The sequence below is a fragment of the Tauraco erythrolophus genome, chromosome 12 (assembly GCF_009769465.1).
Source record: "Tauraco erythrolophus isolate bTauEry1 chromosome 12, bTauEry1.pri, whole genome shotgun sequence".
Taxonomy (NCBI): Eukaryota; Metazoa; Chordata; class Aves; order Musophagiformes; family Musophagidae; genus Tauraco; species Tauraco erythrolophus.
The window spans coordinates 21444964-21462085 of NC_141476.1; the positions used below are offsets into that span (position 1 = coordinate 21444964).

Genomic DNA, 17122 nt, shown 5'->3' on the forward strand with positions numbered 1-17122 from the left:
CCATTTAAAAAGTGAAGTCAAAAGAAAGACATACAAAAAAGTTAGGATAGAAGTACACAATTGTATGTACTGGGAATAACACAGCACCCAGAAAACACACACAGTAATTTGTCTGAAAACAGTGTCTTACGTCGATGAATAACATCTTTGAATACCCTCGTGGCAAGAACAGCTTTGGCTGCATTATGGTCACGTCTAAATAATTTTCGTAACTGATGTAGCGTAATCATTTAACTCCTGGTTGTTCTCTCTAACATGTCGTTTTTGTTTTCCCCCTAGCTAACAATGCCAACATTTCCTGTTGTTGTGAAGATTGGACATGCTCACTCAGGCATGGGAAAGGTGCAGATGCTACTTATTGCATGTCAGGAGGCCGGGCGTGGGTCCGAAATAATGTGCATGTTCTTTTGTTTCCTGGATATTTTAACTTTTCATTGTCCATGTTCTGCCTGAGATCCCTGCCCTTGCAAATCTCTGCTTGCACATTGTTCAAAAAAGCACCTCTTTCTAGGAAAACATTAAAACACATAAAATGTTTTCACGTCGATGGCTTTTCAGTTCAGGCGTTGTCCTATATAGGACGTTCTTTGAAACGCACCGAGATGCTTTCTTGAAGCAGAACCTTACTGATTAATTTAGTTGACTGCAGTGAAACTATTTAAGAGTCAAGGTCTTTTTGCACAATCCAACTTTTTGGACCTGGGAATATAGGAAGGTGTTGCCTTGGTTCTTTATTAGTTTCAGCTTGATACTGAACTTTTCTTCATTTCCTGTCTTAATGTATTCTCTGTGGTTGTTCCATACTGCTGTATAACTGCTGCTTTCTTTCTCCAAAGTAATTGCATTTCAGTGGTGAGTACAGTTGTTTTGATATCACTTATCTCACAATGCTGGTTCAGCTGGATATGATTTAAATCCCACTTTCATTGGTAGCAGTGAAAATGTCTAGTCATTGCAGATTAACCACTTTCTCTCACTGAAGACACTTCAGTGCATTAAGTGTTTTAGATTTTAAAACAAATCACCAGAGAATAGTTACGTTTATCATCTTGAATCTCCAAAAGCTCCATGAACATAGTATTTACCGCTAGCAGTAAAAAACTGATTTAATTGTATTTTATTCAGTAATTACGCAAGTTGTACTCTATGTTATGCTCTTTTGCCTATGACTGTTTTGCTTTATTTCGTACTTCATAAGTCAGGGAAAATCCAGCAGCCGGTTTAATTAAGAGCAGAATTAACCACTAATTACTTAAACGGCCGTTTCTGTGGATTGCATATGTGAAGTATTAGAATGTTTATACTGTACTTGCAATATTCACCTCTCATTTACAGAAAAGGGAAATAATGTACAGAAATGTTCAACATATCAAATGTCGAGAAAGAAATCTAGATTTTTGTTTAAGCTATAAAATATTTTAAATCCTTAAAGATTAAACGCCAGTCTTTTGTAGTGAAATGCTTACTGTCAGAGTGCGAATAAAGGCTCTCCTGGTACCCCAGTCCTCCCTGGAGGCATTGCTAGGAGTAGTGTTCCCATAGGTAGTAATTAGACTCGCAAATGCTATGAAGTTTTCAGAAATGAAGTTGAAATCAGGCATGGTGTCTGGTTTTGTGGCTCTCAAATGGCAAATTAGTCTGTGTTGTTCTCCATCGGAGAGTTGAGAGCAAATGTCTGGGCCCGATAACTTCTCTTAGCTGCACCAGACCCATTTAATATGCAAGTGCCACCTCACTGCTGGGGCACTCTGGCCCACAGGTTCCCTTTGAAGTACCCGGTGATGATGCTGGGCTTGCAAGGAGGTGCAGACTCTCCTAATATTAGATAACATGAGAAATACTACTCCCTGCCTCCTTTCCTCACCTTTCTGAAATGTACTTTGGGTCAGTGTGTTGTTGCGGTCCCAGTTTCCCTCTCCCATTTTCCACCAGCCCTAAGACTTCTCTGAGTCACTTTTTCTCCCCACTTCACCACCTTCCTTGAAGTCAACCGCAGAGATGTGCCCTCCCTCTCCAGAAGTAATGCCTCTGTCCTCCACCTGTCCTCTAAAGTCTCCTTCTCCCTCTCCCCCTAAGTCAATATTCTCCACTTTTCCACCTCCATCTTATTTCAAGATGTTAAAGTTGATGGGTTTCCTACCATTCGCTATCTTAGCATAGTGTTCCCCAACTAGGACATTCTGCTCCTAGAAAGTCTGACTCCTTGCAGAGCAGTGGGAAAATGAGAAAAACTGATTCTGCTGTCTTGAGCCAACGCTCTGTTCTCCATGTGAATGCACACTCATGGAGATATCATGACCCTTCATCTCTTCCCTCCCGGGGAGGTATGTGATGTGCCAGGACACGGTGGGCTCCATATACATTCAGTTACATGAGCAATTTACAGAATCAGCAAGAATTCTATACAACTTAGTGTTGCATATTATTACACCTTGAAAAATTCTAAAGCCTTCAGGTCTAAAATTAACATCACCACTTAAAAAAAAACAAACTGAAAAGCAAAATAAAGTTCCACTGTCTGCAAATTGCTTTCTGGAAATGAACAGGTAATATTTTGCCTAGAAAAAGACATACTCTAATTACAAGAATGTTACAGAATCTAGAAATCAGATAAAATATCCAATTCTTTTTTTTTATAAACTAATGCTGTCAAAAAATATACTTCTTATGAATGCCATTTGCAACTGAATTCTACGTTTTATTCCTAATTGCTCTTTTTTCTTTTGTGTATGCTGTTTGCTTATGGTATGATGACGACAGATCAAGGTAGACAACCACTACGATTTTCAGGACATAGCCAGCGTGGTAGCACTTACTCAGACCTACGCCACTACTGAACCCTTCATAGACTCCAAATATGACATCAGGATCCAAAAGATAGGCAGTAACTACAAAGCATACATGTGAGCCAAAACCTTATATTCTTTCATCCTTTTGTTTCAAAATTGATAAGCACCAGTAAGATTAAGACTGTTGGATGAGTCTCTGAGCTGATGTGGTGACTCCGTGCCTCCATTGTCATACTCACTGGAAAGACAATATTTCATCTAGATTTATCAAGACTTGTTTTTTAAGTTGATTGTGACTGGGAGGAGGAGAATAAGACAACAGGTGAGCCTGCCAGAGTGGTTTTCCTGCTAATCTTTGTTTATTTTTTCGTTTAAAGAAAGGAGCACTTGGAAGGGGATTTGTTTTTCTAGAGGACTTGTTAAATCAGATTCCTTTGTATCTTTTCACCAACTTAGGGTCAAATTTTCTTCTCCTTCTAAGGGTATCTAGATGGCATTCATTCATGCAAACTTGCATCGTAACACTTCAATGGAACAAAGTACTCCTCTTTTAACATAACACATGTAAGAAAAATTCAAATCTTGCAATGGCCTTCACATATATGGATGAAAATATCTTCTAATTTTAGAATCGAGGTGTTTGTTTAAAGATCGTGACTATGCAGGGGACTAAAAAAAGGCTGTTTCAGTTTCACAGGCACCATGAAGCTAGAGTAGCAAAACAGGTTATCATGTAGTAGCTGAGCTATGGTAATTGCATTTATGTATATTTTTCCTCTATTTCAATTATGTCATCTGACAGACACTCATTTCACTCATGTTTTTGAGACAGGTTAGATCATCTCATGTATTTTTTCCCTCATGCTTACAATTCTGAAGCAGGAAAAATGTAATAAAACGTGGATAAAAATACACATATGTATTTACATCTGCACACCCACATACACATGCAAAGATATTTCTCTAGGAACTCCTGTAACATTGGAGGGATCAAAGAGTTCTTGTATGCTGACATTTGTAAGGTACAGTCAAGTTCTTTATCAGTAAAAATAATTGACTTCCAAGCAAACCATAAGTACCAAGAGAATCAAAAGTTGGAGTTGGGTTAAAGAAAATGTGTAAAATGTTTTATAATATTAAAGACAGAGTTAGCATTAAGTGTCAAGTAATTCAGGAACAGCCAACAAGCTCCATGAAAGAGTAGAACCTCTTATCCAAGGTGGGAGGAAGGGGCAGAATACAATTCCTTAGGCTGATATTGGAAGACCTCATACTCTTGACTTCTCCCCTAAGACGTACAGTCACAAGATCAAAACTGTGTGAGTAACCGCTGGCCTCTCCTGTCACAGGACTGGAAGAGGTATTTGAGAAAGAATATCAAAGACTGGGCCTTCCAAGAACAGCTCAGCAGTCCATCTGCCTCTCCCTGCACATCTGAGGGGCCTCAAGAAAGCGCAACACAGAAATGTGGGTGGAAATACTGTTCCCATAGGTCAGATCCATCCAGCAGTATGGACACTCAATCCTTCTGCTTTATTTAAAACACAGAACTACCTAAATTTTGCAAAACCAGTGTGTTGGAAATTTCAGTTGTACACAGTGACCAAGGCAGAACACTCAAATAGCTTATGAGGATTGAGAGGTTTCTGAAGTCCTTTGTTGATGACTTTCAAGTGTTTTTAGTGACGTAGGACAGAAACTCTGTAATTCAAGCTCCCTACAAAATTTTAGGTGTGTTGGGTCTACTCCACTTCTCCATATAGGCAATAAGAATCATAAACATATGCTTCTGAACGACAGAGCTTTTAGCCCCTGGCTTCTCCAGGAAAGTTAATTCCAATTTTGCTTGTTTGTCTTACATTGTTGATTTTTTGTGGCTTTAGCCCCGTATCTGAAGACACCCATCCTACTTTTTCTAATAGCACCATAATCCTACACCCTAAGGTCACCTCTCCCCTATCTCTCCAAACCATATCTTGGTTCAGTCCCACTGCATTCCCAGACCACTTCTACCTTTCTGTCTCTTAGTCCTTACTCCTTATGCCTAACCTTTTTTACTGCTCCAGGTTCTCCCTTGCCCCTTTATTCTACTCAGTGCCATTCAACAGCCTTGTTCTCCCTCTACTTCCAGCCACCAGTCTGCCTTCTTTCTCTATCCCAGACCTTTTCATACAACTACTTCTGCCTCTTCAAGGCTAGGATAGTACTTTTCTCTCTTGTTAGTGCTTTGACAGGCAGGTTTCTTGTGTTGTGCTACTCATCTCTCCCCTCCTCTGTTGTTTGTAATAAATGGAGTTGATTTGTCGGTGTCTTAAAGCTCCCAAGTGGCAGAGTCTTAGGAATACGGCCCAACTCTTGATGCTTATGACACTCCACCAGATACCAGCAGTCAGATGAAGTATTAGTAACTTGATGGTTCACTCCCTACAGTAAAAATCGGACCACTACATTTCGTAGCAGAGAGCCCTGCATTTTTTTTTTTTTTTTGATCTTGAAATTTAAATGCTGTTCAATCTCTGGAATAATTTTGGAAGAGTCACCCATGGCAAATTTATCATTTCCAAACATAAATGTTTCTTCTTCACAGAAGAAGCAGTTGGCCTAAGGGGCAGCAAAAATAAGTTAAAATGACAGCCTGTTCCTCCTACCTTTTATTTATTTTTAAGTTTCTGCTGAGAAACTATGGGTTCATCCAAATGCTAAAAGCTTTAGCAATCATTTTTTCTCTAGATTCTTTCATAGAGTTAAATGACACACAAAAATGAAATACTGATCCATTGTTACAAAGCATCATGAAAAGGAGAAGATTTACCAAACGTCTGTAAAATTCTTCATATGCATATATATACATTATGTCAGTAGAATATTGTTTTACAGCTGGTTCTCATTTTGTTCTGTGACACAGGAACAGAGTACTTAGAGAGTCACCACAAAAAATACCAGCTGAACATTTGTTTTTCTAGTTTTAAAGAGAGTTATTAAGAGCTTCAGTTTTATAATTCTGTGGGAAATTGTGGTATAAGTGGATCCATGACTCACAAAACACTGGTGCTTATCATCTGTCAGTAGAGGTTATAGCCAAAATGCAACATTGGATCCCTCCAAATACCACAGCGCCTCAAACCATTCTGTGACGCATACTTAACTGCACTTGGTACCGTTACAGAATTCATCTGACTTCAAGGAAATGGAGTTAAAAGGGTCACACACAACGAAGAAAAACAGAAATTAAAAAAACCCACTACATCTAAATGTCCTCTCCAAAAGCAATACTCTGAATCCATAACGTAATGTGCTTTGATCAGGAGGTTGATAAAACAATAGCAGAACACGCTGACCAAAGACAGTGCCACAGAGTCGACCCGCTCAGCAGGGTACCTTCGCAAGAGTCGTAGGTAGACGTTGCGACATGTTTTTCTGCTCATAAGTCCCTCTTCAGACAATTTGGATTGTGTACTTCAGGTGGTACTAAATAAAGCAGGAAGGTGTTTGAAAAGAGGAAGCTCAAGTTACTATGAATTGTTTATACTAATCATAATGCCTTTTTCCCCATTTTTAAAACCGTTCTTCCTTCTTTCCAAAGACCAAATAAGTGAAAAGATGTTAAGCTTAAGTGTAAAGCACTCAGAAGTGTTAGGAGTTGTTTTCTATATTACTCAGTATAAGTAAAAGAGGAGGAAATAACAATGTGAAAAACCCTTAGCAATTATCAGACGTGAAGAAGGGTGGGAAACCTACATATTTCAGTAGAAGAAATGATAGGCGAATTACAGAAATTATATCTGAGGTTTAAAGTGCCACATGGTCTGATCAGGTGCTTATGTATCACTTAACACTTGCTAAAAGACTTCAGGACAATTCTTTTTTTTTTTTTTTTTTCTGAATTGGTCACATCTTGCTGGCTAAGACACCTTAAATAGTACATGCTAAGAATGCCTTTGAGAAGTCTGCAGTAGAGCTGAATTGTCATTTGTGAGAAGTATTATCTCTCTGATGCAGAATATGTGTGTAGAGTAGTAATGAACTTAAAATATTTAATTTGTAAGTACACACATAGAAACAAACTTGGAAAACGAAGCAGAAATCCCAAAATAGCCTTATGACTGGGCAAAGTTACCTTACACACAGCACTCAGCACACACCTTCCCCTTTCTCTAGTTTCTTCCACATCAGCAAAGGATATGGCTTGAAAATTCAGCTAACTTTATGAGGCTCCCACAGAACAGCCAACATTCCCCCACGATTGCTACTGACCCTCGTAATTAGGTTAACAGAAAAATGGAGAGAGCGCTATAGCTGCTGCCTCATATACTTTTAATACATTACAGATGTTCCTATTATTTTACTAACTGGAAACACTTCATAATTTGTATCCATAGCCTATTCCCAGTACAGCATTTAGGTTTCAGAAAATAGTAGTCTTGTCAGCCCCGGTAGCAGTCCTAAGGTCTGAGGGGAAAAAAAACTTTGTATGATTTTTTTATTTTCTTAGAGATTAAATAAAAGATGGTATACTCAAGCCTTGACCTAAACTGTTTAGATTATATTAGTAAACTAGCAGAAACCTGGAGGAGAAACCAAAATCCAGCTCTGAAACAGATCTGAGATGACTTTGGAGATGTTAAAAAGATAGATATCTTGATTTTTGAGTATTGGGACCATACTCTGCTGTGGGATGGATTTGAAATGAGAAGCTGAAGCTTCATTTTCTTGACATTTGCAGTAGTAGTAGGTTACAGGCTATTCGATCTGTTTTTAACTGGTAGCAGCTTATTGCTAACACTTTCACTTCATCATAGTAGGTGTTTTTTTAAAAAAGTCTTGAATGAATAAATGGGGAACACAAATTTCACAGCGTTGTTGTGCTTCCTAACATGCCTACGGTGAAGTGAGTATTACTGACAGTTGTGATGCCTGCTAGAACTCTTTATGGTTTAGATGTTCTGTTATAACCTGCCAGATACGACAAAGGTGTAAATACTGCTATAGTGCTCATGTGGAAATCAGAGTAATTTAAGAGGCAGTGAAAATACAAAACCACTGGCTGTCTTTGTAATGTTTTCCCCCTTTCAGGAGAACTTCCATATCCGGAAACTGGAAGACAAACACGGGCTCTGCAATGCTGGAACAAATTGCTATGTCAGATAAGTAAGTCAAGTCTCATGTAAAAGGTAATTTAAAAAAATTAATGGAATTTTATTTTAAATGAATTTTTAAAGAAATCACATTGCTGATGTGCAATTCACAGTAAATGTATGTCTCCCCTTCATTTTGGAAAAAAGCCCTTTGAGTTAGATGAAAGCACATGAGCCAAGGGTTTCCCTGTGACTTGTCTCAGAGTTAACTACCCAAACTGAGTACCAGCTTTAGAGGCTTAAGTGCACCCTTGGGTTCCTACCTCCCTATCTGCACCTAGAAAACCACTGGAATTCCCTTCAGAAAAGTCAACTTTTCAGATTCCACCAATCAGTCATTTCCTCTGGTTCATTCGCCCTCTTTTACCTAACAGTCTGACCCCATGCCACAGTGTTTTAAACTTTTCTCCCTCTACATCATCTATTATAACCACACAATCTCGTCTTTGCCTATTTAAATCATATTTCTGTTTTCTACTTTCAATCCTGCTAAACTGCTTATTTTCTGTTTTTGAAAATTCCACTGAACTGCACTGTGAGGCTTTTTACCCCGACGCTGGGATATACTGAAGCTTATTTCCCTTGTGTCATCAGTCCAGCTCTGTACTTTGGTTTACTCTGCTTTTCCTTTCCCAGCCTTATGCTGGATACTTTTTGCAGTCCAGTCAAACACGTTCTCCTTGCAGTTCCATTGTGAAGCTCAGGTCTTCTATTGACAGAACTCTTCTCTCAGTACCACTCGTTTGCTCCAAGTTCCTCTGCAACATATAAACCTCTTTTTCCTGCAAAATAAATCTGTGAGGCTTTTTGATGGCTATGAATTTTCTTTTGTTCAGCTTCTCCAACGTTTGCTACCAGTGGAAGCTAAAATCTCCATGCAGTAAAAGCATAATTTAAAAAGTGTTTGAAAGTTCAACAGTAGTCTTTTTCTGGTGGGTTTGGTTGGGTTTTTTTTTCCCCCAAAGTCTGCAACCTACAACTTGGTCCCTCTTATGAGCTGAGGGAGGCACAGGAACTGAACCATTGCCTGCCCTGAGAAAGGTGAAAACAAGTAAGACGGGAATTACAACTCCCTGCTGCCCAAGCCCTGTCTAGACTGTGTCCTCACTGATCTCCCCTCTGGGGATGGAGCGGAGCCACATTATTTTCTCTTTCTCATTCCCCTCCCACCTTCCTTTAGAAAGTGAGGTTATGCCTTCGCTGAGAGGGAAAAGAAAGTGTGTGCTTTAGTGTGTGTAATTACAGTCCATGAGCTGTGCCTCTGAAAACACGGGCACTTCAGATCTGCCGTAAGGAAAACGAAACAATATCGAGTATGGGTAAGGAGTGGGAAGCGCTGACCTTGCCTGGCTGCCTCACTGTAAATGCTCCGTGTGCTTTGCTTCTGCTTCCAGTTTGGAATGTAAGATAATCAGATTATAATAGGTATTTTCCCGTTAGAAAAAACACTAGCCAACAAAACAGAACTTCTTTTTTGATCACTCACTGAAATACACAAAGCAGAGCAAAGAAGAGAAGGGAAAATTGAAGTTTTCTGAAGGGCTGAAGTAGTTTAATGGCATACCAAAAGCAATCAAATCTGATGCATGTGCATTTGATTTATAATGCATCTCGTGAATTGGGAAGAAGCGTTTCGAAAGCGGCGCTTGAACTGGCGTTGTTGACTGAATGCAAATCTTAGTCTGGAAATTTAGACAAGAAAGAAGAATGTGGCACAATAAGGGAGAATGATGAGGCGGAGAACAAGCACATTCCAATGTGACCCATTCTTGTTGACCGCTCCATTTCGGAGAGGCTCTGCTCCCTAAATAGGACCCGAAGAGTAGAGACCTCTGCTAAGTGCACACCTCGTCTGGCACACCGTGTTGCGTGTCAGACACCTGAGGAGCACCACTTCGTCATCCGTCAGGCCTAAGGCTGCTGCACGCTACGTTGGCCCTGGGAAAATGGAACCCGTGACCTCTTGTCAGACCTACTGGGCAAGCCTTGGGTTTAAAACACTACAGGCCAGTCCGTCCAAGACCTCTTTTTCCAAATCTAACTGTATTTTTCCAGCTCAGTGTTTGTTGGCAGAAGACAAACTATTAAAAATGCCTTCATAGATCTGATTAATGTTTTGCTATTTTAAAGAAAATGTATTCTTCTTTTTTCATGTAAGTCCAGATATTTACTGTTAAAGAGAAGTTTTGCTGTCCTCATGCCTTTCTAAGATAAACAACGGTGTTTTACAGCAAAAAAAAAGTTATTTATAAGCAAGTGCATGCAAGCAATCCAGTCAGTCAGTGCATCTACAGATGTTGAAATTATGAGGCATCCAAAAAAACATCTCATTTTGAACAAAAAACATGTTTCCCACAGGGAAAAAAATTATTTTCATTGCTAAAATATTAACATCAGGATTTTTTCAAACAGTTGTGTCAATTTCTTGTATTCTGCTTAGAAGAAAAACTTTTCCACTGGAACAGACTTGATAGAAGAAAATAAAAAGAATGTGACCTAATAAGTTTACTTGGAAGGGATGCTATTGCTGAAGGTATTTATGTCTGAATAAGACTCTCAGCCCAGCAATGAATTTCCTTTGATCCTACAGTGAAGTCAAATGCCATGTTTATTACATGGGTTTTTTTTGCAATGGAAAATACTATGATGTGGCAAATCTGTCATCGTGGCTCAAAGGCTGGAGCAGGAGAGGGTCTGTAAAAGGAAGTAGCTCTTGTTTATACTCAAATGCTGGCCAATGAAACAGAAAAAAAGTTTATGATAAATGGCTGCTTTAAACCTGTTTTTTTTAAGCAAAACATGTCCTTCAGTTGGTGGAACTGTGGCATCTGCCTGTATAACCTTTCAAAATCATATCATCACCTACGGGCACCCATGTGCAGCTCTGCTGTTAGTTAATGAAAGTTCTCAGTGCTAGTTTGTGTCCTGTGAGTAAATCCTTGCCGTTGAGTAAACACACCCAGCTTACATCACCTCAGAACGCTCTCACCAAAGTGTTATGGCTCCCCGTTACGTCACTAACCGTTCTGCACTTGATCACAGGAATTGCCTCACTCTTTTTCTCGTAAGTCCCGCTTCATTCACATGTTAGTCACATAATCTCTCTATTCACAGAATGGATAAAGCTCTTCATGCAAGAAAAATAGTTCCTGCTATTGCATGTAGAATGGGTAAACTGTCCATTCTTCAGTCTGTATTTTTTACCATGGGGTTAGAAATCAACTGGAGGAGTTATGTTTCATACTGTATGGAACACTAGCTTTTTTTCGGAGGTGTAGAATTCCTCAGAATTCTTGACATTTCTGTAGAATTTTACTGTAGTTGTCTGTAACTCTACATGAAGAACGTTATCCATGCCTGCATGCTACATAACTTCTACATACTGTCCCATGTCTTTCTCTTGCATTATCCTAAGGGTTGATTTTTCTGGATTTTTGTTTTGCCTTGTTAAGTGACGTACATGTGAAGCCATCATTGCTGCTTGGGAATACAGTTGCACCTGTGATTTAAGACAGAGACTCTTGTTCTAGTTTTCCTGATAAAAGAATAAAACCCATCCATAATTAAGTACACTACTAACTATAATAGGCAAGGGGATTGTCACACTTGAATATGGGATGTACGGATGGGATACAGCTAAACGCTGTTTGTCTTCCAGCATATCTTATCTTCAGGTTACTCACAGTTTAGAGCAGACACATGTTTGGACCAATACAAACTGGGACAGAATCCAGCATAACAGTAGGTCAGGATACAGAGCCACAGCTTTTCTGGATTCTACTGGGAAAGTAGAGTAATCAGGCCAGTATCTCTAATCTGCTATTCTGGGAAATACAAACTGACAATATAGTGAAAATTCTGAATTTAGAGCAAATGTTTTATAAAATACATGATTAGGTTAAGCCTGTAGAAAAACAAGAGCCTGATGAGATACTCACAGAAAAAAACTGTTTTTATGAAACAGGTACAAGCTTTGGGTTGACACCTGTTCTGAAATATTTGGTGGTCTGGACATCTGTGCTGTTAAAGCTGTACATGGAAAGGATGGAAAAGATTATATTTTTGAGGTAAGCAATCCCACTTTTTCCAATATATGCTTTTATATATTACAAACACTCAAGCAGAGAACATCCGTGATAGGCATTGGCTTGTTTGTGTTTCAGGAAAAGCTGTGTATTTTTGAGCAACATTTAAATCATAATTCCAAGCCACATGTCCAAGTTAGTGGCAACACTTGCTGGAAAATGTAACCATATATATGGTAATGTCTTTTAGTGTTTGAGGAAATGTACACGAACTACAAAACAAAACCAAATGTGGATGTCACATTTTCCCAACCCTTATGATTTCTTTCCTGAGCAGGCTTACCAGTTTTTCCTGGAAGGTTTATAGATAGCACTATCCCAAGGGAACCCCAACAAAATTATGTCTTTACATGAAAAGGGAGGTTAAGAATAAAGTGGAAACAACTTTACTTTTTTCTAGCCTAAATGTTACCTTTAAGATCTGATTCCTCATGAATCAGATGTTTTCTGCCATAGATGATTTTGAAAAGTTGAAGTTTCTCGTTTACCTTAAGTTTATTATGGATAAATATAACATTGTCTAGCCATAGAACAAGCTAGCATCACTTGCCTATCACACAATTCAGGATTTCTTCAGCGTCTTCCATGTTCTTAGAATTTTATTCAGGAGTTAGGCAAGGATATTCAGAATCTTCCCACTCCAAAAGAACAAAAGTAAGAGTATTTTTTTCTAAAACATGAGAGTAATCTGGAGATTATGGATTGACCCTCTCTAGTTATTTGTATCCATTTATAACATAAAATATTTGTATATGTAAAAATCTTCAATTTGTCCTGATGTTAAACAGCTCTCTGTATTTTCTTCTCTTCTACTTTTGCAAATTTATTTATCACTCTAGCAATTGCTAATAATTCCCAAATCAACCAATAGGACTGTAAAGGACTGAGCAGCTTGCAGCATTAAACCTTCAGCAAACCAAACAGAATGAATCACTACCTCCTGAGATGCTGAGGCAGATTTTAAGGAATCCTGTTTCCTTAGTCTGCCTGGCCAAATCAGAACTGACTGTGCCTTATTATAGCAAAACTCACTGTAGCATAAAATTTAATTCCATACTAAACCTCTTCTGTTACTCCTTCATATAGTGCAGTCTTTCCCCCCACACCCTCCCCAAAGTTCCTGTTAAATCTGTAATGCTCGACCCAATGAAACCTGGCTGAGGTTTGAAAGAGTGAAAAAAAAAGTATTTTCCTCTTTCTAGATACAGACCACTGTGTCTTCTGATGGTAAAATATGGAGGAAATTCCTGATTTGTCATGTGTGCCACCTTGCAGCTTGGTGTAGCCACAGGTGTATCTCAGATGTTTCTGCTTTCCTGGGAAGGTGCTGATTTCTGCTCCCAAGTAATCTCCTCTCCAGCAATGGGCCTTCGGCAGCCTCCCGTACGGCATTTACAGCTTTGTAGGATACTCTGCAGTTCCCATGCCTCCTAAATGTCTCAGAGGATGAGTCTCTGCATTTTCCACACACCCTCATTTATCTAAATTCATTACATTTGAGATATCCCGTGGTGATTTGGCTGGCTTTAATCCAATAAATTTTGACCCCAAAATTTAAACTATAAAAAAAAAGTGTAGATTATTGTAAGACGTAAGATCTTAGTTACCTTACCTCGTATGATAGTAGTTAAAAACTGAAGTATTGCATGCAAAGAGATCCAAAAGCAGCGTAGGATTGCATTTCACAAGTATGTTCTTGTAAGAACTAGAGGTTTCAGACATAAAACAATGCTGTTTCGTACACACTGTGGCTAAAGCTGGTCTGAGAAATGATTGGCATCAACCCACGCTACTTAGTCCTTTCTACCAATCTCTTTTATTCCCTACTTTCTTTTCATCCTGCTCTTTCTGTACAAATATAGTTGGATCTTATGTTCCAATGGAAGTGAAGGTCGTCTCCTTTATTTTAACGGTTGACACTCCTGTTGCATTCCTCAGCAACTTTCATTTCACTGAACTCAACTGTTTCGACATTTTTGATATTGCACAGTTTTTCAAATTTTTGAGCAAAGCCAGCAAGCATCATCAGCTGCTGCTGAAGTCAGGTACACAAAGTAATTCCTGCATCAGGCCTGGGAGGTCTGGTGGTAGGAGGAGAAGGGGGAGCAGTTTTTTGAAAATAAAATAGCCAGTGCAAATTATACATTGGGCCAACAGAGCGCCTCGCTTCCTGCTTCTGAACAAGTGCCCTGATTTTCCATGCCAGATACAGTCGTACTTTTGAGCAAACAGAATTCTAAGAACTGCAGGATACGTCAGGATCTGGGTTTATAGAGCATTTTAAGTAGTGTACCTAATGGATGTTGCAATTAAAAGGAAGAGTGGCTAGAAGCATGATAATTCTTGCTGTCCTACAGAATCAGCTGAATTGTTTGGAAGATGGTAATGCTCATCAGCACGGATATTTAGAATCTGTATAGGACATTGAAATGTAGAATTGTTTGCAAAGTTCACATCCAGCAGAACATCTGTACAACTTACCATCGTTTGCTACTAACAAGCCAGCTTACATCAACGCTTATCAGACTATAATTTTAAGTTATTGCACTATAATTCTAAGATACAATGAAGAGTAGAAGACTGTCTGCACCAGTATAGGAAAATTTTTTGCCTTTTGTGCATTTTCAACATGGGAAAATAAACACGTTATTAAAGCTAGCTTGTACGTGCTGCAGTCAAGAACCAGTAGCTGAGCAGAACAGTCAGTCTGTAAATACTGGGTTTACACTCCAGTTGCACTCCCATACTGAAACCCGTGCTCTCATGTGATCATGGTGACTGATACACCTACTGCAAAACTGAACGTTTCTGCATTACTGACACTTCAGTTCTGCAGATATGATCTGACAAGAAAAGTACCGACTTCCTAATGTATGAAATAACGTTTGTGGAAATGTTCTTCCTGATTTTTGAACATCCAGCCAGGGTAACCACCAAAAGGCAAGCAGCCGTGTATGGCATCCAGCTTCAGAGTGAAAGTGAATTAGGATGGGATTCTACTAAAGTATCCTTCATATACCCAGCATTCTAGACAGAAATGAACTTCATAGGGATTTTCTGTAATAATGTTGGGAGAGCAGCATTTTACAGGAATTAGTACTTATTACGTAGTCCATGTTTTGACAAAGGTGTTCAACAAGAGCTTTAGGACATGCATAATCCCAGGCAATAGTTTTAAAATACCCACAATGTTTAAGAATCACATGCAACAACTTACCTGCTTACAAAAATCCGTTCTAAACTAATCTTAGAACATAAAACATGTCAATGACTTTTTATATGACTGTTTCTGGAAGGTTATTAATTAATTTCATATTGTCCTTTCCTTTCCTTTTTTATCCTATATCAATAATTTTATTATTTTAACATTGCGGCCATTCAACTGCTTTGTGATGGTCATTTTGTCATTCCTTGATTTAACATTCTGCTTTCTCTTATTCCCCAAAAATTATTTATATTTATTATTATAAATCAATAATTTATTTTTATTTATTTATTTATTGATAATATCATTATGATATTAAGGAATCAGTAAAACATTGTGGCTCATGAATCTGATGTTCTAGCTGTACTTCTTAAAAAACACCACTATAGATTGATTCTTTATCTGCGACCTAGTACGGTACGCGTACATTGCAGATAAGAATGTGTTGGTTCCTAAGGTTAGATTCAGTCATCACGCCCCACTTCTTCAACGGTAAAAATATTTTTTTTCTGCTTCAGTTTCTCTAATAGTTTCTCTTCTATGCATATTTGAAATGGCAGTGTAAGTACAGCTTCTCATGTTTCATAGCCTTGGGTGCTAGATTTGGGTCCATTTTATAGATGTGGGTCAGCTCCCCAGTGCTAGTTTGTGCATCAGTATCTTTGCCTTTCTCTAGCCCCCCCTAGAGATTTCTGGTCATTTGAAGAAGCTGAAGCCAATACTACCATTGTTTCCCAAACATTTATATAAGAGATACACTTTTATCTTTCCACATCCATCTTTCCACACTGCTGTAAATGCTACTCCCAGGGGAATTTTGAAGGATGCCTGTTTGTGCCTTCTTGCTATGCAGTTGAGGGATACCTTATGCATCCCCAGGAAAAAAAAATGCAGACCAGTTTGTCTGAAGACAGGAGGGACACAATATTGAAGTCATAATATTATTCAAATACAATACAGCCTCTGTTTTCTGTGAAGCTACAAGCTGTCTACAGTTTCTTTAGATGGGGGCTGTAAGAGGTAACTTTGACTTTTAAAAGAACATTGTTTCCTAGAAGTTGTTCCTTGGAAGAAATTACCTTCTCTAGAAGAACCTTCTGGTAATTGTCTTTTACTTCAATCCTCCAAAGAACTATCTCCAAACTCCTACTAGGGAGCACTGAACTAATTAAAGAATCGCTTAACTAGAAGGAAGGGTTGTCAGGTTGATCAGGAGGAAGGCCAAGTTATTATGCTGTGTAACAATCTTATCTATTCATTTGTCCTCTATTCTTTTCACCTTCATCGGAATACTCAGCTGCCAAGCGTTGTTGTGCCAGAAACAAGCTGTAGAAACAAGGATTTTGTTAACACTACAAACACTCAAAGCGTGGCTGACTTCAACGTTGCTCAGACCCTATCCTAAAACAAAAAAAAGAGAGGGAGGAGTTTTGTGTCTTACCACGTTTGCCAATATTGTAGATACAAGTCTCCTATAATAAACAGATTTTTAAAAACTCCCTAGAAACATAACTTTATCTCTAAATCAGGTGATTGGCTCCGGCAGGGGGATTGGACTAGATGATCCTTTGAGGCCCCTTCCAATCCCTGACATTCTGTGATTCCATGATTCTCTGATTTGGCACATAAATATGTGCAGGAGTGGCAAATAATAATGACCATGATTTTTTTACATGCTTAAGTGGCTTTCCATCCTTAAAGAATACCTTCTATTCTGGTTAGTCAGGGAACTAAATCCAGCTGTAATAGTTGATGAAGTCAGAAGTCTCTCATAATTTATAATCTGGTACTATAAGAAGTTTTGAACATTTAGGATTCTAAAATTACTCTTTTGGTGATATAACTAAGTTGTAATTAAGACCACATCTGTCTGTGAAGATTCATATTTCCAAAACAAGGAGCATTCCT

General features: G+C 38.6%; 1 protein-coding gene across 4 annotated transcripts in view; it reads left to right on the forward strand.

Moving 5' to 3' along the window:
- SYN2 (synapsin II) overlaps positions 1–17122 on the forward strand; it is a 187407-nt gene that overhangs the window by 139424 nt on the left and 30861 nt on the right. For all 4 annotated transcript variants that reach the window (XM_086618905.1, XM_086618906.1, XM_086618907.1 and 1 more), the window contains exons 6-9: positions 280–342; positions 2761–2903; positions 7863–7937; positions 11889–11991. In XM_086618905.1, coding sequence (XP_086475031.1) covers positions 280–342; positions 2761–2903; positions 7863–7937; positions 11889–11991 — 384 coding nt within the window. The remainder of the gene's footprint in view (positions 1–279; positions 343–2760; positions 2904–7862; positions 7938–11888; positions 11992–17122) is intronic.